A 24,224-nucleotide genomic window follows, 5' to 3' on the forward strand; every position below is an offset into this window, starting at 1 on the left:
TCCCCCGGCGGGCACCGGTTGCGAAGGGCCGGTTGCGAAACGGGAGCGAGGGAAGGGGAAGTTGGGGGGGGGTTGAACGACACCGCGGGGGAGGGGGGACACACACCGGGGCCGGTTCCCCCTCCCTGCACGTGTTGCAGCCGAAATAACGGCCCCAAAGCGGCCGGGGAGGGGGGAGCCGGGCGGGCAGAGCTGGCACCCGCGGCTCTGAGGTGCGGCGGTCCCTGCCGGGAAAGCCACCGTCCGGGCTGGGATGCGGGGGACAGGGTGGCACAGAGCCCTGGGGGGGCTGCCGGGCAGGCAGAGAAGCCACTATGAAGGCAGACAAGCCACCATACGGACAGAGAAGCCGCCACGCAGACAGAGAAGCCGCTGTGCAGGCAGACAGGCAAGTAAAGGCAAGCCACTGCACAGGCAGACAAGCCACCACGCAGGCAGAGAAGCCACCATGTGTGCAGAGAAGCCACCGCGCAGGCAGACAAGCCACCGCGCAGGCAGACAAGCCACCATGCAGGCGGACAAGCCACCGCACGGGCAGACAAGTCACTGTAAAGGCAAGCTACCACACAGGCAGAGAAGCCACAACGCAGGCAGGCAAGCCACTGCACGGGCAGACAAGCCACCGTGCAGGCGGACAAGCCATCGTGCAGGCAGGCAAGCCACCGCACAGGCAGAGAAGCCACCATGCAGACAGACAAACCACTGTGCAGGCAGACAAGCCACCGCACAGGCAGACAAGCCACTGCAAAGGCAAGCCACCACACAGGCAGAGAAGCCACCACGCAGGCAGACAAGCCACTGTGCAGGTAGAGAAGCCACCATGCAGGCAGACAAGCCACCGTGCAGGCAGACAAGCCACTGTAAAAGCAAGCCACCACACAGGCAGACAAGCCACCATGCAGGCAGAGAAGCCACTGTAAAGGCAAGCCACCGTGCAGACAGACAAGCCACGGCACAGACAGACAAGCCACCACGCAGACAGACAAGCCACGGCACAGACAAACAAGCCACCACGCAGACAGACAAGCCACGGCACAGACAGACAAGCCACCGTGCAGACAGAGAAGCCACTGTATAGGCAAACCACCACGCAGGCAGAGAAGCCACCGCGCTGGCGGACAAGCCATCCCAGCCTTGTTCCCACGGCAGGGCCGGGCCAGCCTGGGGCAGGAGGGAGGAGCGGGGACAGTGGGTGCCCGGGGACGTCGGGACACGGAGCCCTGCCTGCCCGGGCCTGCTGCTCAGCCCCGCCGCCGTCTCCGGGAAGGCAGAGCCGGGGTGCGGTGGCTGCGGCACACACCCTGCCCGGCCTCCTCCTCTGCCACCCTGGGGAGGAAGGCGTCCCTCCTCCCCATCGCCATCCCCGGGGCGCCCAGCATTAGCGGGGCTGGATGCGGCCGCAGAGGTTCCCCGCCCCGCGGAGCCCCGGCTCAGCCTGGCCACGCTCCTCTGCCGCTGGGGAGCCCAGGCCAGCAGTTCCCCCAGTTCACCCAGTTCCTCCAGCCTCAGCCCACAGTCACCCCTGCCCGACACAGTCCCCCCAGCCAGGCAAGGGGATGCGCCCCACGGAGGGGGACACCACAGGGTGACATCCCCAGGACAGGAGGGGACGATGTCCTGTTGCTTCATCCACCAGCGTGGCATCACCCCTCCCCATGCTGGTTCCCCTCCTTTCGTTGCTGGGAGGACTGGAGTCGCTCCATCCTCCAACATGGCACCTCCCATACCCATACTGGTTCCCCTCCCCTGGTCACTGGGAAGACTGGAGCCACTCTGTCCTCCAGTATGGCACCTCCCATACCCATACTGGTTCCCCTCCCCTGGTCACTGGGAGGACTGGTTTCATTTGAGGCACCCGCCAACGCCAACCCGTGGGCAGGACGCAGCCGCGTCCCCAGCTGCGGGTACGGGGTTTGCAACCAAAAATCTCCCGGGGCAGCACCTGCTGCTCGGGCTCTGGGGGTGACAGGTGACAACGACAGGGACACCAGAAATAGAAGGAAAATCCTTTATTGGGTCTCCGGCGCAGGCTCGGCCCAGCGTGGGGCTGGGGGCTTGGCCAGCAAAGGGCCACCCCGCTGCCAGCCGCGGCCACGTGTCCCTGATGCCCTGTGTCCTCTGGGCTCCTGGCGAGCGTGGCAGCAGGGAGCCCAAGGCTGGCATTCAGGGCTGGATGGGACCCCCACGCCCAACTTGCCCCCTCCACCCTGCTCTGCCCCTCCCTGGGGAGCAACCGGAGGGTGCAACTGTGGCCACACTGGGTGCGAACCCCCCCCGGCACATCCCCGGGGGTGCTGGGGCCAGGGGTGGGTGACGTGTCCCACCCTGGTCCCCCCGGGGGCAGAGAGGGCGGCCCCGGGGCAGAGCCACCTTTGCATAGTTGTGGTGTGGGCAGGGGTCCTGCAGCCGGGGGAGGACAGTCTGGCAGCGGGCAGGGACGCCGGCAGCACTGGCCTCTTCTCTGCCTTCCCTGGGAGGGGGGGGACACACACGAGGGCAGCATCTCCCCAGCCCCGGGGCGCGCGGTGGCCTCAGATCCTGGTGCAGAGGACAGAGAAGAACCAGTAGCAGAAAGGGCCCGGGTGGCTTGGCCCTGGAGGGGGGTCCAGGCCCCCCACAGCCCCCAGAAAGGATGGGATGATGGTGGGGGGCAGGGGGGGGGTCCCAGTGCCCACCCTACTGCACCCATGTGGGTGGCAATGCCCTGGGGGAGGGTTGGCATTCCCGCGCCTGGGAATTATGGGGGAGCTCCCACAGGGGAGGGATAGGGGGGGGGCACAGGCTTTCTGGACGCCCCCCCCCCCCCCCCCCCCGCCCCCCGCACTCCCACCCCAGCTACACGAACCCCCCCCTCCGCCCCCGGACACGAGACAGACACCACCTCGCAGAGTTTAATTGGGGACACCCGAGCTACAAGTCTCACCCCACGACACACAGCACGCACACACACCCCACACCCCCCCCCCAAAACAACACACAGAAAGGTTGGAGGGGGGACTGGGGACCCCCCACAGCCCCCCGCCCCCCCCCCCCCCCCCAGCAACACAAAGGCACAGCAAAAGCACACAGCAAGGCCCTGGCTCTGCTCCTCCGGCGGGCACGGAGGGGCTGGCGGAAGCGGGGAACATGGCGGGGGGGGGTCAGAGCAGGGGGCTGGGGGCTCCAGCCAAAACGCTGAAGGGAAAAGCACCTGAGAGCTCGCTGGGGAAAGAGAAGACCCCCAGCACCCTCCTCACACCCCCCCACCCGGCGAGCCCCAAGGCTGTGGGGAGGCAATGGGGTGGGGGGGGTGGGTATGAGGGGGGTGCCCAGGGTGGGGAGGGGGACTGCTGGGTGCTCTCTAACTGGGGCCAAACTGGGCCCCACAGCTCCCGTCCTGTCGAGGGTGCTCAGGGGGAAGGGGTGGGGGGCTGCACCCTACCACCGTGGGGCCCGGGGGGGTGGGGGGGGCTGTGCATCAGTGCATCCCGCCCGGGGCTCCATGCATGGAAATGGGGGGGGGGGGGGGACAGGGGGGACACCCCCTTCCCTTCCATCGTTAAAGACTCCCAGGAAAATAGCAAACCAGCCGGGACGTCCCCTTCGTGCAAACCAGGAGAGAGGGACCACGCCATCCGCACCCCCCCCCACCCCCGGCCACGGGGAGGGGGCGAGGGGAGGGTGAAGCTCTGGGGGTGCAGAGGGGCAGCCCCCTCCCCATCGCCGCCAGCACCCAGCACCTACTGGTTGTCCTCTCTGGCAGCGTGCAAGGAAAGAGAGACGGGGCACGGCCCCCCACCACCACGTTAGACACGGCGAGCCCCACGGCACCAGGCGAGGGGGGAGAAGAGCAACGGGCCCCCCCCACCCCCCTTGGCTCAGCTCAGGGGGATGGATTTGGGGACCCCGTGTCGTCCCCCCACCACCCTAGGGCTGGGAGCCAGGATCCGGACGGGCAGTAACAGACAGAGGAGGTGACAGCCAGACAGCAAGGGGACACACAGGGGAGGACGAGCCCCCTCCATCTCCCAAATGCCCCCCCGCCGGGTGACGATGGACCGGCACAAACAGCCACAGGAGACAACACTCAGCTGCGAGACAGGACACGGCCAAGACAGGCCACGGAGCCCCACGCACCGGGGGCTGACCCCCATTTTTGGCTTCCAGGGTGAGCTTGGTGGCACGAGCCCGTGCGGGTGTCCCCCCCGCCAACACCCCCCCGCCCTCCTCCTCCATGCCGGCTTGGGGGGGGGGCGGCACGGGAGCCTTACAGTGTTTGGTAGGTGCTGTCCTTCGACTTGATGAACTTGATGATGAAGAAGACGACGGCTTGGACGCTCAGCACCAGCACGATGCCGCCGATGAAGCTGGCCGTGTCGAAGCCGGGAGGGTGAAATTCGGGGCTGCCCGTCAACGGGGCGCTGGTGGTGGTGGTCTCTAACGGCAGGGAAAACCGGGGGGGGGTGTTACGGGTGCTGTAGGCATCCCTGGAGCACTGGTGCCCACGCCAAGGAGAGGGGTTTTGGGGTCCTCACGGACCCCAGCATCTGCACGGGGCTGGAATTTCCCCATGGAGACGTGGATGCAGGGATTGGGGTCGGCCCCTTCCCGTGCCGGAGCAGCCGGCACCGCGCGGGAGAGGAGCCAGCGGTGAAAGGATCCCAGTGGGATCAATAATTCAGAGGGCTCCGGGCTCCGGTTACGTGCCGTAATTAGCCCAATGCTCTCCAGTTCCCGCTTCCTGGAAGAGGCTCCTTCTCCGCTCCCAGCCCTGGCTCCAACCCAGCCAGAGATGGCACCTCCTGGCAAGGATGGCAGCAGGGCTGGTTCCTGGGGGGGAGCTGCAGGGTGTTGTGACCCCCCCAGCCCCGCTGCAGCCCGCAGCAGCATGGCTCGGAGCAGAGATGGGGGACAAGGGACCGAGCTGTGACCTCGGGGATGGCTCTGGCACCTCCTGGGGCACAGCCAAGGTTGAAGCAACCAAGAGGCTTGTCCCATCCCACTGGCCACTGTCCCCTGGGGCACCCGGACCCCCCCACCCCATCCCACCACCTCCCCGCCGCCCCCCCAGACCCGCTCACTTGGGGAGTGCGTCACCGGCTCCTTGCTATGGGACCGTGGAGGTTCTTCAGTGGGGGACTTCAGCGCCGCTGGAGGGAGTGACAGGGGGAAGGGGGGGAAAAAGGGTTGTCAAGGGACACAGCCGTGCACCCCCAGTCCCATGTCCCTGTCCCAGGGGTGGCATTTCATCCCCACAGCCCCGGCATCCGCGGCAGCACCTCCATCCCGAAGGCTGCTGAGTCTGGGGGCACCGCGGGGTCTGGGGGGGGACCCGCTCTCGCGGGGACAGGGGGGGGTTACCTCGACACAGGGTGCTGGTGTTATAGAGCGCGCAGGTCTCCCGCTCTGCCGCCCCTCTCGGCACGCAGCTCCCTGGCTCTGCGGGAAGAGGGAGTCAGGTTCTCCCAAGGGACACCCCCCCACCCCAGCAAACCAGCCCGTGGGGGCACCCGGTGCAAGGGTTTGGGATGGCGAGGGCTCGTTCCCGGGGCTGGGCATCCATCTGAGGGGCTGCAAGCTGGGGCTCGCATCTGCACCCCGGCGGGGAAGAGCCCCAGACAAAGGGCTTTACAACCAGCCGGCTTTCTCCCACCTCCATCGCCTGGTGCTGCTCCAGCCGCACCTCCATGGAGGGGGGAGGCGGGGGGTTCCCAGCGTTACCCCAAACCCAGAACACGCTGAAATCCCACACCCCTGCCCGCTCGGCTGGCACGGATCCCCTGCCTCCACCCGGGATGGGTCGGGTGAGGTGGACCTCGACCGTGGAAAGCAGCCGCGATGAGGCACCCAAGGGTGCTGAGCTGCCAGAACCATCCTGGCACGGCCCCAGCCCAGCGGCAGGGGAAGCCCGGTGGGAGGTCAGAGGCCCAGGATAACACTTGGCTGAGAACACTGGGGGCCGTGGGAGCCTCTCACTCTCCCCCCACAATGCTGAGCCCCCTCCGGATTTGGCCCTGCCCCACCGACCCCCTCACCTGGCTCCTCGGGGGTCCCGCAGCCCACCCAGACGCAGCCGGTGCCGTTGTGTGCGGTGGTGCCGGCCGTGCATGTCTCGCAGGACCTCAGCTCGCCACACTCTCCTGCCAAACCCGGGATGGGGGGGAAGAAGGGTGAGGTTCGGGCCGACATCCGTCCCCGCATCAGCCGGGGTCGGGGCTGGACCCTCTTTCTCCATGGAGGGGGATTTCTCACAATGCAGCGGGAGGGAACGAAGGCACCTCTTGCAGCACCAAACCCACTCCCAGACCCATCCCGACAGGCTGCAGGTGTGTTTGTAGCATCACCAACTCTCCGGGGAGGGGACATCCCACACCCCACAGCCATCCCGGGACGCACAGGGCTGACCCCATCGCCCGCAGCAACGGCGGGACGCAGCACAGGGCAAGCCCCCCCTACCCCAGCCCCGGAGCTTTTGGTGGGGGTCTAGAAGAGAGGAGGCGGCGGCAGCAGCCCATGTTGGGGTTCCCTGAGCAGCATCGCCCCTCTGTCCCCCCCAGACCGTCCCGCAGGACCCCCCGCTCCCCATCGCCCCAGCAATGGCAGTGAGTCACTTGGGCGTTTGCGGAGCTGCTCTGCCATGAGCTCTTCCCCCCCCCCTCCCCCCCCCCACCCGCTCATCATTAATTTACAGCGATGACTGTCAGCGAGGGAGGCTGCAATGGGGAGCCGTGGCCGGGCCCCTGCACCTCGCCGCGTCCCACGCCCACGTTTGCACCATCCCGGGAAGGAGCCGGGAGCCATTCCCCACCCTGGACACGCTTCCAGGCTCTCGGGGGACAAACCACCCCCCCCCAGGGCTTGCAGGAGGAGGATGGGTGATGGCGGGGGGCTGGCTCCCCGGGGGGTCTCTGTCCCGCAGGGACCAACCTGGCCTCGCGTGTGGCTTTGCCACAGCAGCTGCACCCCATCCCCGCCGGCAGCGCTTTGCGGAGGGCTCCCCACCACACCACCTCCCTTTGGGGTGGGCAGCTCCAGCGCCCCCCTCCCCTCCCAAGCTTTTAGGGTCTTCCCGGCCTCCCGGGCCATGCCTGCCTGAATCCAGAGGCCCCTTCCTTCTCCCAACGCGCCCCCACCCCCGGCAAAAGCAAAGGGGGCAACTGGTGGCGGAAGGCACCAAGTGGGATGCTGCGGACCCATTGCCATGGCTACGGCGTGGTGGGCACGCCGCCGGCCCCCCCCCCCCCCGCCACTCCAGCATTTAGACACCTGCCGGGAACCAATGGGAAAGTAGGACTTTGTTCGCAAGGGTTTCAGGCAGGTTTATAATTTAAGTTATTTTTATCGCGGCAGGCACAGGAACAGACGTTTGAGCCCAACGTTGTCAACTCCCGCTCCTGCCGTCAGGTGTGGGGAGGGAGAGGAAAATAAAGCGGGGCGAGGCGGGGGGGGGGGGGGGGCAGCGGGGCCGGCTGAGGGCAGCCCCATCCCGATGGGTGCTCCGGGAACACGCGTGGGTCCCGGTGGGATAAGTCAGGGTGGAAATGTGTCCCGGGAGCAGCGCGGGGGGGAGGGGGGGGGGGGGGGGGATGGGAGAAGGGGAGCAGAAGCAAGGCTGGGGTTTGCATAATTGATGCCCGGAGTTGCAGGCACCCCGGGAAGGAGGGTGACGCCTCCTCCCCCCCCGCCACGGAAACCGCCACGAGATCCCCCCGCTCTCCCGAGAGGAGGCCGGACCCTGCACCCCGCCTGTCCTGCAACGACCCAGCTCACCCCTCCTGGCCCTGGGGGTCCCAGCCCCCCATCGGGGAGCAGGAGACGGAGCCCCTCTCCCCCCAGAGCGGGGCCAACCGAGGGAACGGGGCTCTCCCGGACCCACCAGGGACGAGGGGGTCCCGCGGGGGGCGAGGGGAACCCTCGGAAAAAACAAACCAACCCCAAACCCCAAAAAGTTCAGCTGCCCCAAAGCTTCAAACTCCCCTCGCCCCCCATCCCCGGGTCTCCCCCCGCGCCCCCCCCCCCCCCCCCGGGCCGTACCTGCGCGGGTGGGAGCGGGCCCTTGCGCGCAGAGGAGCGCGCAGAGGAGCGCGCAGCGCAACGCCCCGGCGCACGGCGGGGCCATGGCCCGGCCCGGTACGGCTCGGTTTAGCCAGGCTCGGCTCGGCCCGGTCCCGGCGGGAGGTGTCGGCTGCCACGCCGCGGAACTCCCGGGAGAACGGAGCGGAGCGGCGGGGACATGCGCGCCCGCGGGAGGCGGCCCCGGCGGCGGAGGGGGGCGGGCAGGGGCGGCCCCGCTTCGTCCCGCCCCGCCCGGGGGGGGCATGGCCCCTGGCGGGGGGGGGGGGGGGCCGATCCGGGGATGCATCCCACCCACCCCCACCCGCCGCCTGCACGCTGCTGTGGGAAAAGTGGGGATGGCCCGGTCGCGGGGGGCGCTCGGGGGCGCCGGGAACTGCACCCCCCGGTACGCACTGCTCCGCGGGACACGCTGCACTGCACACACTGCACACATTGCACTGCACGCACTGCACGCACTGCACACCGTTCACACACTGCACGCACTGCAGTGCACACGCTGCACGCACTGCCTGCACCCACTGCACACACTGCACACCATTCACACACTGCACACACTGCACTTCACACACTGCACACCGTTCACACACTGCACACGCTGCACTGCACACGCTGCACACACTACACTGCACACGCTGCACGCACTGCCTGCACACGCTGCACACACTGCACACCATTCACACACTGCACACACTGCACTGCACACACTGCACACACTGCACACCATTCACACACTGCACACACTGCACACCCTGGACACACTTCACACACTGCACACCATTCACACACTGCACACCCTGGACACACTGCACATGCTGCACACACTGCCTGCACACACTGCACACACTGCCTGCGCACTGCACACCCTGCACTCGCTGCGCACACTCTGTACACTTTACTCACTGCACACCGCCTGTGCGCTGTACGCCCTCTACACTGCACACACTGCACACTGTGTGTGCCCTGCACTCCCTGCAGACGCTGCCGGAGCACGGCACGCTGCATGCGCGGCGCATTGCGTGGGCACTGCACACCCTGCGGGCTGCACGCACAATGCGCTGCCTGAGCGCTGCACATCTTACACACCGCACACACTGCACACCCTGTACTCACTGCGTATGATGTGCTCACTGCCCACACTGCACATCCCTTACTCACTGCGCATGTACGATGTGCTCACTGCCCACACTGCACATCCCTTACTCACTGCGCGCACTGCACACCCTGCACACATTGCCTGCGACTGCACACCCTCTACACTGCACATGCTGTGCACTGTGTGCACTGCACACTGTCTGCGCACTGCACCCACTGCACACCCTGCCCATCCTGCACGCTGCACACCCCGCACACCCTACTCTCCCTGAACACACTGCACTCCCTGCACACTGCACACACTGCACTCCCTGCACACTCTACTGTCCCTGCACACCCTGCACTCACTGCACATCCTGCACACCCTACTCTCCCTGCACACAGCGCACACACTGCACTCACTGCACACCCTGCCCAACCTGCACGCCCTGAACTCTCTTTACTCACTGCACACCCTGCACTCACCGCACACATTGCACACCCCACACACCCTACTCTCCCTGCACACCCTGCACACACTGCACTCCCTGCACACCCTACACTTCCTGCACACACTGCACACCTTACTCTCCCTGCACACACTGCACACCCTGCACTCACTGCACACGCTGCGGTCACGGCACACCCATCCCTTGTGCTGCACGCTCTCCCCGCACCCCCAACGCGCACTTGCGCACTCACACCCCCCAAAAACCCTCCAACCCCCTCACTAACCCCCCTTCAACCCCCCCTAAGCCCCCTCCCTGGGTCACCGTCACCCTCCCGGGGGGCTACGGAGGATCCCTCCGCCGGCCCCTGTCGTCCCCCCCCCGCCACCACCGTTCAGCACCGCGGACAGCTCTCGCCGGGCCGGGCCGGGCCGGGCCGGGCTACCGAAGGGGCGACCGCGGCGCTGGCGAGAACCCCGGGGGGGTCGGGAGCCCCGCTAGCACCGCCGCGCCCCCCCCCACGCTTTAGCAGCGGGGCCAGGAATGACCAACACCCCCAAACCCCCCCCGCCCCGTCGGTTGCCGAGGAAGGCTTGAAAGGAAGAACCGGAGCAGGGGGGGAGAGTCCCGGGGCGGGGGGAGGCGGTTCACGCCTCCTCCTCCTCCCCCAGGGAGGAAGGCTCCCTGCCACCCACCCTTCCCGGAGCCCCCCCCAACCTCCAGGCCTTCCCGGTTCTCCCGGTGATAAATTATTAAGAACCACGCGGGGAAGAGGAGGATGGGGGGAGGGCACTGCGCACCCCCGGGTGTGCGGGAGAGGAGCTGGCTTCGTCGCCCCCCCCCATCCTTCTCCCCCCAGGGCCGCCCCCTCCGCACCCCACGCTCAGCGTGCAAAGCGGAGCCCTCAAACCTCTGCAATGGTGGCGGGGGGGGGGAAAGCCGGCGCCCCCCCTCCTCTGCAGCACGGCCCCGCAAGGGCTTTGAAAGGACGTGGCGGGGGGACCCGGGCCGGGGAGGGGGTCCCGGGGGCGGCGCGGGTGTGTGTGGGGGGGCGGGTGGAGGCGAGCGGGCGTGGGCCGGGGCGTGGGGGGGCTGTTTTTTATGAATGGGCTGCTCCATCCCCGGCGTGATTACTATGCGGCGCGCGCGCCTCGCGGGGCGCTGATTGGCTCCGGCGCGCCATTGACGTCACAGCGGGGCGAACGGCGCTGGGGGGGGAGCGGGAGTGAGGCGGGGGGGGGGGGGGGGGGCGGAGGGGGGGCTGGCGGTGAGTCACCCCCACACACACCAAATTCCCCCCACCCCCCCGCTCCCCCCCGGCGGGGCTCGGTCACTATAACTCGGAGGCGCCCATGGCAGCGGACCCCCAGCCCGGGCCGAGCATCCCGGCAGGTGAGTGCTGGGTACCGGGGGGGGGACACACACCGGCACGGGGGGGGGGGGAACACGGGCACCGGGGGGGGGGGGTGTGCACCGGGAGGGGGTGTGAGGCCGCTTGGGCAAAGGGAAAGGGGGCCGAGGGGCTGTGCTGCCTGCCTGGGTGCCCCGGCGAGGGGCAGACCCCCAAGGTAAGTGGGGATTCCCCCGGTTGGGGGGTGAATGATGGGGACGGGGCGGGGGGAGACGGGGCTCCTTTCCCACCCCCGCGGTTCCCGGTCTCCGCTAAGCGAGGCCGCCCCCTTCACCTGCTGCTTGGGACCCCCGAAGACCTGGGGGTGGGTGTGGGGGGGCCGGTCCTGCTCCCCTCTATTTACCCACCAAAATCGTGCAATGCACACACCCCCCCCCGCAGCTAATGCAGGCAGGGGCGGGCTGAGTTGCCCCCCCCCCCCCCCCCCCCCCTTCTATTCACATATTTATTTTTCTTTTCTTGGAAAACAATTAAACCCAAGCCACCTTGTCCAGAAAAATCCCCTGGGAGCAAACAGCGAGTGACACCCCCCCCCCCATCCCAAACACACCCCACTCTGCCCCCCCTCCCGGAGACAACTTTTGGGGGGAGGCAGGGCTGTCCCTGGGGCTGGGGGGCACAGGGACGGCGCAGGTGGGTCCCCGCCGTGGGCAGCGGGTGCTGAGGGGGCTGTTCTCGCTTTCAGCTCCGGCAGCATGATGGAAGAAGGGCCCCCCAACTCCAGCGAGGGCCAGCAAGGCTGGTTCGCGGCCAGGAATGGCAGCGGCAGCTCCTTGGACCTGGAGTCGGTGGTGCAACCCCTGCCCTTGAACCCCTGGGACGTCATCCTCTGCATCTCCGGGACCATCATCTCCTGCGAGAACGCCATCGTGGTGGTGGTCATCTTCTACACCCCAGCTTTCCGGGCTCCGATGTTTCTCCTCATCGGTAGTTTGGCCACGGCTGACCTTCTGGCAGGTTTGGGGTTGATCCTGCATTTCGCCTTTGTCTACTTCATCCCGTCGGAGGCCGTCAGCCTGGTCACGGTGGGGCTCCTGGTCACCTCCTTCACGGCCAGCGTCAGCAGCTTGTTGACCATCACCATCGACCGCTACCTGTCCCTCTACAACGCCCTGACCTACTACTCGGAGAGGACGGTCACCAGGACTTACATCATGTTGATCCTCACCTGGGGAGCCTCCATCTGCTACGGGCTCCTGCCCGTCGTGGGCTGGAACTGCCTGAAGGAGCCCTCCACCTGCAGCATCGTCAAGCCCCTGACCAAGAACCACCTCATCATCCTCTCCGTCTCCTTCTTCATGGTCTTTGCCGTGATGCTCCAGCTCTACGTGCAGATCTGTAAGATCGTTTGCCGGCACGCCCACCAGATCGCCGTCCAGAGACATTTCCTGGCCAGTTCCCACTACGTCACCACCCGAAAAGGCATCGCCACCTTGGCCGTCATCCTGGGCACCTTCGCGTCCTGCTGGCTGCCCTTCGCCATTTACTGCCTGCTGGGGGACTCCAGCTCCCCGGCGCTCTACACCTACGTCACCCTCCTCCCCGCCACCTACAACTCCATGATCAACCCCGTCATTTACGCCTTCAGGAACCAGGAGATCCAGAAAGTGCTGTGGACCGTGTGCTGCGGCTGCTTCTCCTCCACCATGCCTTTCCGCTCCCGCTCCCCCAGTGACGTCTGACACGGGTCTGTGTCCGTCCCCCCCCCGCCATGTGTGTTCCCCCCCCCCAGCCTCTCTGCACCTTTCACTTACCCGATCGCGTTTGGGGGATTTTCCTTTTTTTTTTTTTTTCTCCCTTTTTTTTTTCATTCCCAAAGATGGGAATGAAGACCGTCACAGGAGCTCTTGGAATCAAGCTGCTCTTCCCAGCCCCATCCTTTTAGGCATAGCCCCCCCCCCTCTATTTTTGCACTTTTTGAACTTACAGGAGAGAAAAACATATTTTTTATCCATAATATAATCTATATTTATGCGTGTACACGCACAGGGGCGGGGGGGAGAGCCTCATATTTTCTTTAAAACTATTTATGATGCTTTATTTTTTTAAGCGGGGGGGGGGGGGAGGATGGGAGGGGGGGCGACACCTGGAATGTTTGCTCCCCCCTTGCTTATTTTTTTCACAGCCTCGTTATTTACCTCAGATTCTTAAAATATATTTCATACGTTTGGGGAAGGAAGGGGGGCGGAGGGGGGGGAGACTCCTTTGTCGGAGGAGGAGGGACTCAAACCACCACCACCCCCCCACACACACCTTCTCCCAGCCGTCCGTCCCTTTATTTATTTTTTTTTTTTAATTATTATTTAATAGGATTTTCACGCCGGCCCAGCCCTGGGACTTGCTGCCCTCTAGTGCTCGTTGCCTTCGGGCGGAGGGTGCTGCCGGAGGCTCCGCACCCCCAAACCCAGCAGTTTCGGGGACCCCCGGGTGCTGTGCCCCCCCCCCAATGGCACCCAAAGCTGCCACCCCCCCCCCCCGCCAAAGCCTTTCTTTGCACTGGGATTGCATTTCCACATTTTTGGGGGTGGAGATGGATGTGGAGAGGCCCCTTGGGAAGGGGAGCCCTCGGCGGGGTGCTGCAGAGCCGGGGGCGGCGGGGGGGCGGGGGGTGAGTTGTGGGGGTGGTGGTGGTGGGGGGCTGCTTCTTGTTTACAAGCGTGGGAGGGAGGGAATAAAAGTAATTTGTGATACGAGGTGGGGCTGTTTGATGCCGGGGCGGGGAGGGGACGGCATCTCCCATGGGGGGGGAGCGGGTTGAGGCCCCCGCGCCGTCGCCCCCCGGTCCGGGCAGGGCTCCGTTTCCCTGCATCCAGCTAAGAAATCCCAACTGACAGCTCTTCCCACCCCCCCACCCTCCCCGCCCCATCGCATCCTGTTAGCAGGAGCCAGCCCCGGGGAGCAGCACCCAGGGCCATGGCCATCCTCATCCTCCTCATCCTCCTCATCCTCCCGGCGCCCGGCAGGCGGAGGGGCTGCATCCAGCCTTGTGCCGTTATCGCCGCCTCCATCCCGGCAAGGTCACGGGCAGCTGCCTGCACCCCGGCGAGGGAGGGCGGGGGGGGGGACACAGGAGGGCTCGAGGCTCTGCCCAGGCCCCCCCCCCCCCCGCCCCGGCCCGCCCCCAGCAGCGAAATGCCCGTGCTGCCAGAGCCACTGCTCAAATAGCATCTGGGCATTGCTGCCCCACGCTCTTTGCACGCAGGGAAAGCAGGGTTAATGACAGCAAAGCTAATTAGGGCAGCTCGTCCCCTCCGGGAGCAGGGCTCTGCGCCCCGAGAGAGCCCCCCCCACCCCCCCCCCGCCGCCTTCTCCCCCCCACACCCCCCCCCCACATCGTGCCCCTGCCCACCCCGCTCGGGGAGCAGCAGGTTTCTTACAGGCATTTGTGCATCCGCAGACGCGCCGGGATGTGGCAGAGCCCAAGGCTGAGGAGCAGCCGGAGCCCGGCTGGGTGCTGGGGTGCAGGATGCGTGCCGGTCCCATCCCTCATTCCACCCCCCCCACGCTCGGCTTCACCTTGGGCTCAGGGACCCGGTGGCAGCCCGGAGGGTTGGTGCTGTTTATTGCAAAGAAAATAAAGATTTTCTTCCCGCTTCTGGAGCGAACCGAGCGCTGGAAAGGGGTTACGGCAGCAGGAGATGGGGCCGAGGGACCCACGGAGCGACTGCCCCTGCTTTCCGGGGGCTGGGATCAGCGCTGGGGACGGGGTTGAGGAATCTGGGGCTCCGCCGAGGTTAAGCCAAGCGGAAAGGAGCAAAGCTCAGGGGTTGGAGATGCCCGTCGTGGCCCGAAGCTGAGCTGAGGCCCCTCCATCCCTCAGCCAGGGGATAATTCCCGAGCCCCGGCAGTGAAAAATCCTGTAATTCCCAGCCCCACTTTATTCACAGGGCAGTTTTAGACCTGGTTGTTCTTATGTCAACATCGTGCGGCAGCTTAAATAGCTTTTCTGCCCCTCGCGCTTCCCCTGCTGATGCCTTCAGAGGGAGCAGCCCCAGCCCCTCCGCTTCTCCAAGCAATCCCGGCCGCTCCCTCCTGCTCCCGGGGGTCCCTGTGACCTCCCCTGGGGACAGGGGGACACGCCGGGGGCGTGTAAGCAGGTAACGTAAAGGCAGCACCGCGCAGGTCTGCTGGGCCCCCACCCCGGGCTCCCCCCAACCCTGGCCGGCGTGGGGCGGGCAGAGGGCTGCAGCTCCCGGCAGGGTTGTGCCGAAGCCGGTGGTGTCCCCAAATTCATCTTGGGGGGGGGGGGGGGGGGGAGTAATCACAGCATTCAAGAGCTGGGGGTGAGCCTGCAGGGACAGCCCGGCGTCAAAAGCCACCAGGACGCAGCCACGTGGCACCACGTCAAGCCAAGGGGCTGCCGATCCCTGTTTTCCCACCCCCGCCGGGAATTCGGGAGCCCTTGTACCCACCACTATGGGTCCCCTGAGGATGTCACCCCTCGCAGCCCCGTCCCCTGCTGCCACCAGACACCACGGTGGCCGTGGCTCAGTGTGTGGCTGCCCCACTTGCCGCTTCCCGGCTGGAAAACTCACTCTTTGGCTCCTACCTGTGTCCGATTCCCTCCTGCCGGGATGGATGCGGGAAGCCGAGGCTGAACATGGGGCTGGAGGAATCCGGGACCCCGACACTGCGGTGGGGCTGGAGGAATCCAGGACCCCGACACCGCCGTGGGGCTGGAGGAATCCGGGACCCCGACGCCGCTGTGGGGCTGGCTGCTCTCCCAGCACACAGCCAGCAAGTCCGGAGACATTCCCGGCTGCTCCAGGCCTTGGGGGGGATGGAGCAGGCGGCACTGAGCTGGGAGATAACCAGCCCGCTCCCTTTTTTTTTGGTGGAGAAAGATGCAGAAAAAGGAGTTGTAAAAACCAGCCAAATCCATCCGAGAAGGCGCCTGAGTGCCGAGCTGCCACCCCCACGCCCCCGATGTGCCGGAGAGGCTCAGGGGGAGACCGACAGCCCAGTTTTGGGGTTAAAATACGGAGTTAAGAGGCTGCGAGCGGGATAAAGGCATGCCATCACCCCCCAGCTGTGCGCGCACATCTGGCAGGCCCAGCCCTCCCCCCCCCCACCAGCACCGGGGCTTCCAGCAGATGCCTCCGAACCCGTGGGGAAGGCACCGGGCTCCGGGCAGGTTTTGCTCCTTTTCTCCGCCATGGGCAGCCCCGTTGGCATCGGCTCCGGCTCCGAGCGTCTGCCCTTTGCCACCTTGCCGGGAGCGGGGACACCGGACATGAGCGCTGGGGTTAACCATGGCAAAGGCAGAGCTGGTTCCTGCCGGGCGAGAGCCCTCGCTCCCCCCGGTGCCAAAAAAAAAAAAGGGGGGATTTGCCAGCTTGGAGGATGGAGGGAGGTCAGCGGTGCCCCAAAACGGCCCTCGACCCCGACTGACCTGCCTGGGGCAGGGGCGAGAGCTGCCCACGCCGCGTCCCAGGGATGCTCTCTGCTCCCAGGGATTTACTGGGGGGCCCACGATGGGTGCGTCCCAGCGGGGAGCACGAGCCCCAACATCCCCCCCCTGCACCCCGGCGGGCGGCCGGGCTGGGAATGCCGGGCCCCGGGAAGGGCCGAGCAGCTCCGGTTATTGGCCCGGGTTAGGTTTAAATGAGAAACCTCAGCCCTGGCTTGGGGGATTTTTGTTTCCTTGGAAGCGGGAGCAGGCAGGAAATGAAGAAAACGCGGCCCCGCTTGTAAGCGTTTTACCAAATGCCGAAGGCAGCGGGAGGCATTTCCCGGCGGGGCGCGGGCTGCGGAGCATCGTCCCCATCGGAACCGTGGCCCCGGGGAGGCATCGGATGGTGTTTCTTAGGGAGGAGAGCCCGTCCCAAAGCGCTGCTCCGGGTGGGAGATAGCAAAGGGCAGGGTGGGAAGCGGGGCAGTGGGAAGCGGGTCGGTCTTCGGCGCCCTCCCCTTTTATTCCTGCAAAAAGCAGCTTCGTGCCACGAGCCCTTGGCTGCCCGGCCGGGGCGCGGGGAGGCGGGGGGGTGGCAGCACCCTCCGCCCCCACCTCATGGAGGACCCACGAGGCTTCGTCTAACTCGCCCCGGCCTGGAGACGGCGATGGGGAGGGGGAAATTTGGCCCCCGGCCGCGTTCAAATTCTCCGAGGTGCAGGCGCTGGCCTTTGCGGGAGCGGGCGAGGGCGGCGCGGAGCCGCTGCCCTGCCAGCCTGCAGAAACTTGAGCTCCAAATCCATAATTCCTCTGGCACCCCGTGGTTATTTGCGAGCTGCTGTGAGCAGATGGAAGAGTTACAGATAAAGCCATCCGCAGCACGGGAGCCGATTTGCCTTCCCCACACAACCGCGTAGGCAACAGCAAAGGCAGGGAGGAGGGAGGGGAAAAAAGGGAAGGAAAAAAAAAAAAAAAAAGAGGCAGAAAGAGCGAGAGAGAAGGAGTCAGCCATTTCTACAGGGGCCGAGCTGCCATCTCAGCACACCTACGTGCAAGAAACGGGGACTCTCTGCTGGCAGCGGGCCCTCGCCGGGGTGTTGGAAGAGGGTAGTGCTCTCCCACCACCCGTGGCTGCTTGGCGAGGGAAGGCGGCGCGAGTCGGGGGTGACATTGGCACGGCGGAGCGCTGCCACACACTGGGAGAGCAGGCTGTTAACGCTGATCGGAGCTGGCAGCGCCTGCACTCGCTTCGGTCCCAGAGGGGGAATTAAGGGAGAGAAGCTGACGTCAGTGGTGGAAAGGACACGCAGCCCACTCGTCCAAGGCAGCCGGCAGCATCTTCTGGGTGTTGCTAACACCACCTTGAAGGAGAAAATTAAATAGGTCTTTGGAGACGGGGGGCTCCTGTGAAGCCGGAGCCCGGCCAGCTGTGATGCCGAGCCCCATGGAGGAGGCAGCCGGGCAAAGGCATCAAAGGCTGGGGCCAAGGCCAGTGTCCTGCGGCACCGCGGAGCCCGAGAGACTCTGCCCTGGCTGCAGCAGCTCCGCCGTAGGAACGGGCGGCTCAGGGAAAGGGCTCGGGCTCCGAAAGCAGTGGCACACGCTTTTGGCCTCGCTGTTGGGCTTCTCCTCCGGCTCCAGAGCTCGCCCCCGGCTCCATGGGTCGGTGGTGGAGGTGGAGGGCGAAGCCTGCGAGCTCCTCGCTGCAGGCAAACGGCACCAAAATTCCCCCATTTGGCTTTTAGCGGGGGTAAACCAGCACGACACCCACTGCTACGCACCCCAAGGATGACTTTTAAGGGTTGGTGGCCCAAAAGCGAAGGCTGCGTGTTAGCGTGGACCCCAAAAAAAGCAGCGTCACCAATGGCCACCACCGCTCCCATCCAGAGAAGGGAGCCGGAGCTCCGGCCGCTCCTTCCCGGCTTCGAGATGGAGCCAGGACACGCAGCAGCAGGGAGGGTGGAAGCCCAAGAGATCCCTCCTTCCCCTGCCCTCCGCGCCCCAGCACGACTAAAGGGCTTGCTTGTTCAGAAGCTGGCAAGGCCAATTAATCTAATGAGGTTTTGCAGCCAGGGACTATTGTCAGCCAAGAAAGGCACAGCGCTGCAGAACGAGCGCACGGGTGTCTCCGAGAAGCCAAGGGAATTTGGCAGAGGGAAGCTGAGGGTAAAAGCAGGGACGAGGAGCAACGGGGACGGATCCTTTTGTTGCTCTCCACCGACCGGCGAGAAAAAAAAAAAAAAACAAAACCAAAAAAACCCAACCCAAAAAATCCACACAACAGGCTCAGGCACCGAACCCGGACAAGGCACCTGAAAACCAGGGCCAGGAGCCACGGTGGCGGATGAAGTGCAGAAGGGACCTTGAGCAGCTGAAATGGAGGCGGGGAAAAAAAAAAAAAAAAAAAAAGAAAAAGAAAAAGAAAAAAAAAGCAAAGCAAAGCAAAGCAGCAGCAAGAGCCCCCCCGGCAGCCCCAGCTGCAGCGGCTCCGCTCCGGCAAGATGGAGCCCGGGCTCATTTTGTATGGCAGGGAGCACAGGCGGGAGGCTGGGAGCTCCTCTTGGATCCCGCTTCCTTGGCTCCTCTCCCCACCCTGGATAATCCTCTCCCCGCCTCGGCAGGGCTGCCTTTGGGGACTGGAAGAGGCCGAGGGCGTTTGCAGCGGAGCTTGGGACCCTCTCTCTGCCCGGGCTCCCGGGGAGGGGACGCAGCCCCTCCACGAAACGCCGAAGGCAGCCGGGCTCCCCAAATCACAGCCCTGCGGGACGCGCTACGGGACACTCGGGGGGACGACGGAGAGGGTGGCCCAGCACCTCCCTGTGCCCCCCGGGGCAGGAGAAGTCCCCCCACCCCACCGAGGGGTCAACAGCCACCCCTCTGCCCCCAACCAGCCATTTCCCAGGTGCTACGGGGCCACACACCGCAGCTCCCGCACACGCGCCCGGAGTAACACACGCAGGCACCCGTCGGATAGAAAGGTTTTTATCAAGTTGACAAGTTTTAAAAACGGATCAAAAAAAAAAAAAAAATTATCATCTCTTTTTTTTTTTTTTTAAACATGTAAATTACAAAATCATTCGCAATAGGGATCTTCAACCAGGGGTTACTGAGCTGATTATAAAAAAAAAAAAAAAATATATATAAAATAAAATAAAAGCAGCAGGAAAGGCTGGCTTAGGCAGCAGCCGACGGGGAGAAGCAGAGACAGAGGGTACCGGCGGGGAGCAGGAGGCAGCGCCGGGAGGCTCCGGGTGGGACACGGCCCGCGCTCGGCTCCCGCGGCGGCTTTAACCCGCTGCCTCCCCCCATGCCGGGGCGGGGGGGGGGAGCAGAGCCCCGCCATCATCTTGCAGGGGTAAGAAAACCAAACAAATCTACAGTATTTCGCTCCTGAGGTTGGGTTTGGTTTTGGTTGTGGTTTTTGTTGTTCTTGTTGGTTTTTTTTGTTTTGTTTTTGTTTTCTAAGCAGAGTTTCACTGCTGAAACTCCTTTGGTCTGAAGCAACGCCACCCCCTCCACGCACACCCCCACCCACCCACCCACCCACCCTCCAACCGCGGCACCCTGAGAGTATCCCTCAAACATCGCCCTGGGTCCTGCGAGGGCAATTCCCATCTCTCCTCCCACCAACATCTTCTGCTCAGCGATAAACCCCTAAGATGCGAGTAGAATAATTACTCTTATAAATATATTTATACCATGTAGGAAAAATAAGGCACTTCAGGAGGGTTACAGCTTGTCTAATTCTATGACATTCTAATCAAGAAGAAAAATGGGTTAGTTTCTGAAATGAATTAAAATGAATGTTAATACAGTAATAAAAACATCGGATCCGCTTCCCCACTTCAAGGCTTTGTTTTAAAAAGAAAAGAAGAAAGCGCGCACGCACACACGCACCCCCCCCCCCGCCGCCCCCCGAAATCCAACAGCAACGAAACCTGACCTGGGGAAGGGAGGGGGGGAGCCGCATCTGCCCATCGCGGCAGGTACTTTCGGAAGAGGCACGTTAAATAAGTTCATGGATTGGAAAAAAAAAAAAAAATATATATATATCTATCTCTATCTCTCCTTTCCCTGAAACGGCACTCCGCACAGTTTCTCGGCCATCTGGGACCTCCGAGAGCCCCCTTCCCTCAATCTGGTCTGGTGCTTTGGGTCTGATAAGGAGAGGAGAAAGCGGTGAAGGTCACCGGCTGCGGCTCCAGGCTGAGCCCGGGGAGCCGGGACTGAGGGTTTGTTTTTTTGTTTTTTTTTTTTTTTTTTCCTTTTCCCTGCGAGGGGGGCGGCAGGGAGGGGGAAAAAAGCTGCCGGGAGCAGCAGCCAAGCACTGCGGGCGAGGACACCGGGAGAATGTTTAACCAGGAGCACGGCGGCCTGCCCAAACTCGCCGTGTGCGGGGAAGGAGCGAGCCCGCCCCGAGAGAACGGCTCCCAGGATGGGAGAAACGGGCCGCCGCGGCTCCATACGGACAGGGATCGGGCTGAAATGGAAAGACGGGGAGGACCCCAGCTGCCAACATTTCGCTTTTGGCTTTGTGAAATGCTTGAGGTTCGCCCGCCGGGCCGTTCAACCCAGCCTTACGCGGGGGGTGGAGGGGGGGGAAAGGGGAGGAAGGAGTAAGTTAACATCAAATGACAAAGATGGCAGGGGAATCCGGCACAGACCCTCGGTCCACGCTGGGCAGCGGCTCTGAAGCTTCAGCACAGCTGCTCTGTCTTGCAAAGGTTGTTTTTGGCACCTCTCCTCTTCCCCTACTGGTTTAGAGAAATATTAAGCCTACTTGGTGGCCCAGCGCTCTGCGATTTTGCAACGATACTCAAAGACGGTCGCTTTACGCCAGTCGTTTCTCAGGGATCTCCGCGCTGAGCTCATCTAAAAGGAGATTTTAAGAAAAACGACGCAACCAAACCTTCCCTACCTGTCCCGCAACCCTTCTGTTTAGGATCCAGCAGTTTCGATTCTCACCTCGGCACGGGAGTTGGAAAGCAGAGGGTGGTTCCAGCAGGCTTGCAGGGACAAAGCAGCGTCCCTGCCGCTTGCCAGGAGGGCCCGGCGAGCAGGCGAGGCAGCCGGAGGAGCCGACTCCACCCGCGGCCATGCCGCATCGCCCACACAAGCATCCCTTGTGCAACAGGCGGCGCGTGGGGCAAGGCTGTCCCCAACGCCCCGAGGCAGGGCCCTGCCTGACAGACCATCCATCTGGGGCGCGGAGAATATGGCACTTTTCTCTATTTCACCCGACAGGAATACACGGCTCCCCTTTTCCCCCAGCAGGGGCCAAGTCTCATTAAGGCAATTTAAAATTAACCCAGGTTTGGCATTTGCGAGCTCCTCGTTTCCCTGTGTGATAATGCTGTCAGGCCGGGTTAGCTTAAAGGTCCGTTTTCCCCGGGAACCTGTCTCCGAGAGAAGCCAGAGGAGGATGCTTACAGAAAGAGCAGAAAAACAAGAGGCAGTCCTTCTCCTCTAACCCCCCCTCACCCAGCTCGCAGCAACAATCACTTTGCATTTCCAAGTCCCTCCACTGCACGATGGCTCTCGCTGGCACTCGAGGGGTTCGTTCCCTCTTCCAGAGCCTGGAATTAGCGCTGCTCAGATGTTCCCGGCCCATTGGGATGCCTCACCGTCTACGCCCTTCGCATCCTGCCTAGCAGCCGATTTGCAGACAAAAATCTGATGGTGCAGCAGCCCGGTAAATCTCTCCCGATTGTGCTCAGGGTCGCGCTGGATCTCGGCTTGATCCGTACCCCAGAAAAGCCCGTCTTCCAAGCCCTTATCTGCTCTGTCAAAGATTAAAAATGCGCAAGCACACACCACACACACACACACCCCCCCCAAATCGGTAAGAACTCAATGGCACAAACCGAAGCCATCAATCAAACCCCGAGATGGATTTTCAGCAACGTGGCAGCCTTGGGCTGGGCCTGGCGTTCCAGGTATCAGCAACAGCACGAACGGAGGCAAGGCAGGGAAGGAAGAACAGGCACAGGCTGGCAAAATACTTTACAATAGGAAAGGCAAAGAGGTTGGAGAGTTGGTCTTAATGGGACACGAAGCCGGTCCCACCCCACGACAGCTGGACCCACGATCTCCAAAAAGCTTTGGAATCGTTTTCTTGCGTGACCCCGAGAGAGTCACGTCCAAATTAAAATACAGGTTCGTAGCATTGGGGGGTATTTGCTTCTGGATTTCCAAGATACGCTTATATTCTATGTAAGGTAATATAAAACAGCCATAAAACCTAAGTCAGCTAGTTCAAGTTTGCCATTTTCTCCCCCTGCCAGTACTGTATCTGTAGTGAGCGGCCTGGGAACTCCTAGGGTTAGTGAGGAGAAGAAACGTTTCCTTAAAATTAACTAATGAATTATAATAATAAAATTAGGGGAAACAACGTAGGTTAGGTCTGACGTAGCTGACGGGCTACTCCGTTCACACACTAGATGTTTTTAGGCACGCAAACTCCCCTCTTTCGGCGGAAGGGAGGAGGAAGCAAAGGTAATACCAGCGTTTTCTGCTGCTCAAGTCCCCGTGGAAAAAGTATGGTCACCCCGCTAGAAAAAGCGCCTCTCCAAACTGACCACGGCATCGTCCTGGACAGGCCAAAGATCACCAAAGTGCCTGGTGTTCAGAGAACCCTTCCCCACGCACCATCTCCCCACTCTGGGCACTTTTTTTTTTTTTTTTTTTTTTAAAAAAGCACATTCTCAGCGAATTGGAGAAATTGGCGCAGCGGAGTTTCACCGCTGCCCAGGCAGCTGGGTCTCAGCGGGGCAGCGGCTCTGCTCTCCCAAGAGCGGGAAGCCCCAATAACATTCTGCCCCGGTTTTGCATCCCTTTGGGCAAATCTCCTTCGGCAGACCGGGCGAAAAAAAGTCCGGGAGATTTGAGGAAGGTAAAAGGCAGCTTTTTCAGATAAAATTAAAAAAAGTCCCTCCTCACATTGCACCCAACGCATTCCCACAGCCCTAGAGCCAGGAAGCGCACCCCACGCAGGGTAGGTCTGGAAATAATACTAGGGGGTCAGAGGGGAAAGAATTGTGCACTATTGCCAAAAACCGATTATTTGACAGTGGGATGCAGCAGAGAACAGACATTTAAAGCCCATTTTCTTGCAGCACTGCCAGTATTCACTGGAAAGGAAGAGCCATCAGATCAACTGTCTGCTGTTGCAATGAGAAAACTAGCTGAAAATGTCCTTCATCTAAAAGGCCACGCGGCCGCAACAGGATCATCCATCTTTACTTTAAAAATCCCTCAGGATGGAGGCTTTATATGTGCTCTGCCTGGTGGCATCGAGAATCTGGAGGTTTAGCTCTCTTTTAAATAAGCAACCATTACACCCCCTCCAGCTAAATCCCGACACCGCATCCTCAGTGTCCGTGAGGAGACCTTTTGGAGAGGCAGAGCACGAAGTCCTGCCAAAGCCGGAGGGGGAGGGAGAGGGGAGATATGCTGCTGGTTGTCTGAAAACCCTTGGCACATCTTTGGTTACGGGATGAAAAAGGAAGTGGTGGAAGATTTGGCCACCTGATTCTTTAAGATGATGTTAACCCAGGAGAGAAAGGGAGGAAGGGGACGGGACCATGGTTAATCCGACCATTCGTCCTCATCGAACTCCGAAGAGTCGTCCTCAGAGTCGCTGTACTCCACAGCGATGCGGCGCGACAGGATGGTTGCCACATCATTGCCCACAACGTCCCGCTTCTCCTGTTCCCGCTGCTCCTCCACCTTGCGGAGCTGGAAGCCTGTTGGGAAGAAGGCAACGGAGGGGATCATGCAAAGGCTTTGGTCACACTGAGATCTCCAAAGCAGCCATCCCTTTGACACAATCCTCCGAGCAAGGCAG

At 63.1% G+C, this 24,224-nt stretch overlaps 3 protein-coding genes across 3 annotated transcripts in view; 1 reads left to right on the forward strand and 2 right to left on the reverse strand.

The window, feature by feature from the left end:
* Nucleotides 1–1,994: 1,994 nt before the first annotated feature.
* On the reverse strand, nt 1,995–8,226 carry CD164L2 (CD164 molecule like 2). The gene is made up of 6 exons (XM_054223885.1): nt 8,014–8,226; nt 6,015–6,119; nt 5,341–5,418; nt 5,061–5,129; nt 4,251–4,416; nt 1,995–2,538 (listed from the first exon to the last, which is right to left on the reverse strand). Exons 1-6 carry the CDS (start codon nt 8,096–8,098, stop codon nt 2,532–2,534), a joined length of 510 nt encoding a protein of 169 aa, XP_054079860.1. The 5' UTR covers nt 8,099–8,226; the 3' UTR covers nt 1,995–2,531.
* A 3,359-nt stretch (nt 8,227–11,585) lies between these two features.
* On the forward strand, nt 11,586–12,668 carry GPR3 (G protein-coupled receptor 3). Its single transcript, XM_054223884.1, has one exon. It carries the CDS (start codon nt 11,682–11,684, stop codon nt 12,666–12,668), a length of 987 nt encoding a protein of 328 aa, XP_054079859.1. The 5' UTR covers nt 11,586–11,681.
* A 7,270-nt stretch (nt 12,669–19,938) lies between these two features.
* The window catches only part of WASF2 (WASP family member 2), a 33,181-nt gene continuing 28,895 nt past the window's right edge, over nt 19,939–24,224 (reverse strand). Inside the window, exon 9 of the mRNA XM_054223648.1 lies at nt 19,939–24,123. Coding sequence (XP_054079623.1) covers nt 23,966–24,123 — 158 coding nt within the window. The 3' untranslated portion in view covers nt 19,939–23,965. The remainder of the gene's footprint in view (nt 24,124–24,224) is intronic.

Source organism: Rissa tridactyla, chromosome 18 (assembly GCF_028500815.1).
Source record: "Rissa tridactyla isolate bRisTri1 chromosome 18, bRisTri1.patW.cur.20221130, whole genome shotgun sequence".
Taxonomy (NCBI): Eukaryota; Metazoa; Chordata; class Aves; order Charadriiformes; family Laridae; genus Rissa; species Rissa tridactyla.

Coding starts and splice junctions, on each gene's coding strand:
- GPR3 (XM_054223884.1), top strand. CDS start 11,682: ATGATGGAAGAAGGGCCCCCCAACTCCAGCGAGGGCCAGCAAGGCTGG.
- CD164L2 (XM_054223885.1), bottom strand. CDS start 8,098: ATGGCCCCGCCGTGCGCCGGGGCGTTGCGCTGCGCGCTCCTCTGCGCG. Junction 5,130..5,340: donor CACCAGCACCCTGTGTCGAG/GTAACCCCCCCC, acceptor CACTCCCTCCAG/CGGCGCTGAAGTCCCCCACT. Junction 4,417..5,060: donor GCCGGTGACGCACTCCCCAA/GTGAGCGGGTCT, acceptor CCCTGCCGTTAG/AGACCACCACCACCAGCGCC.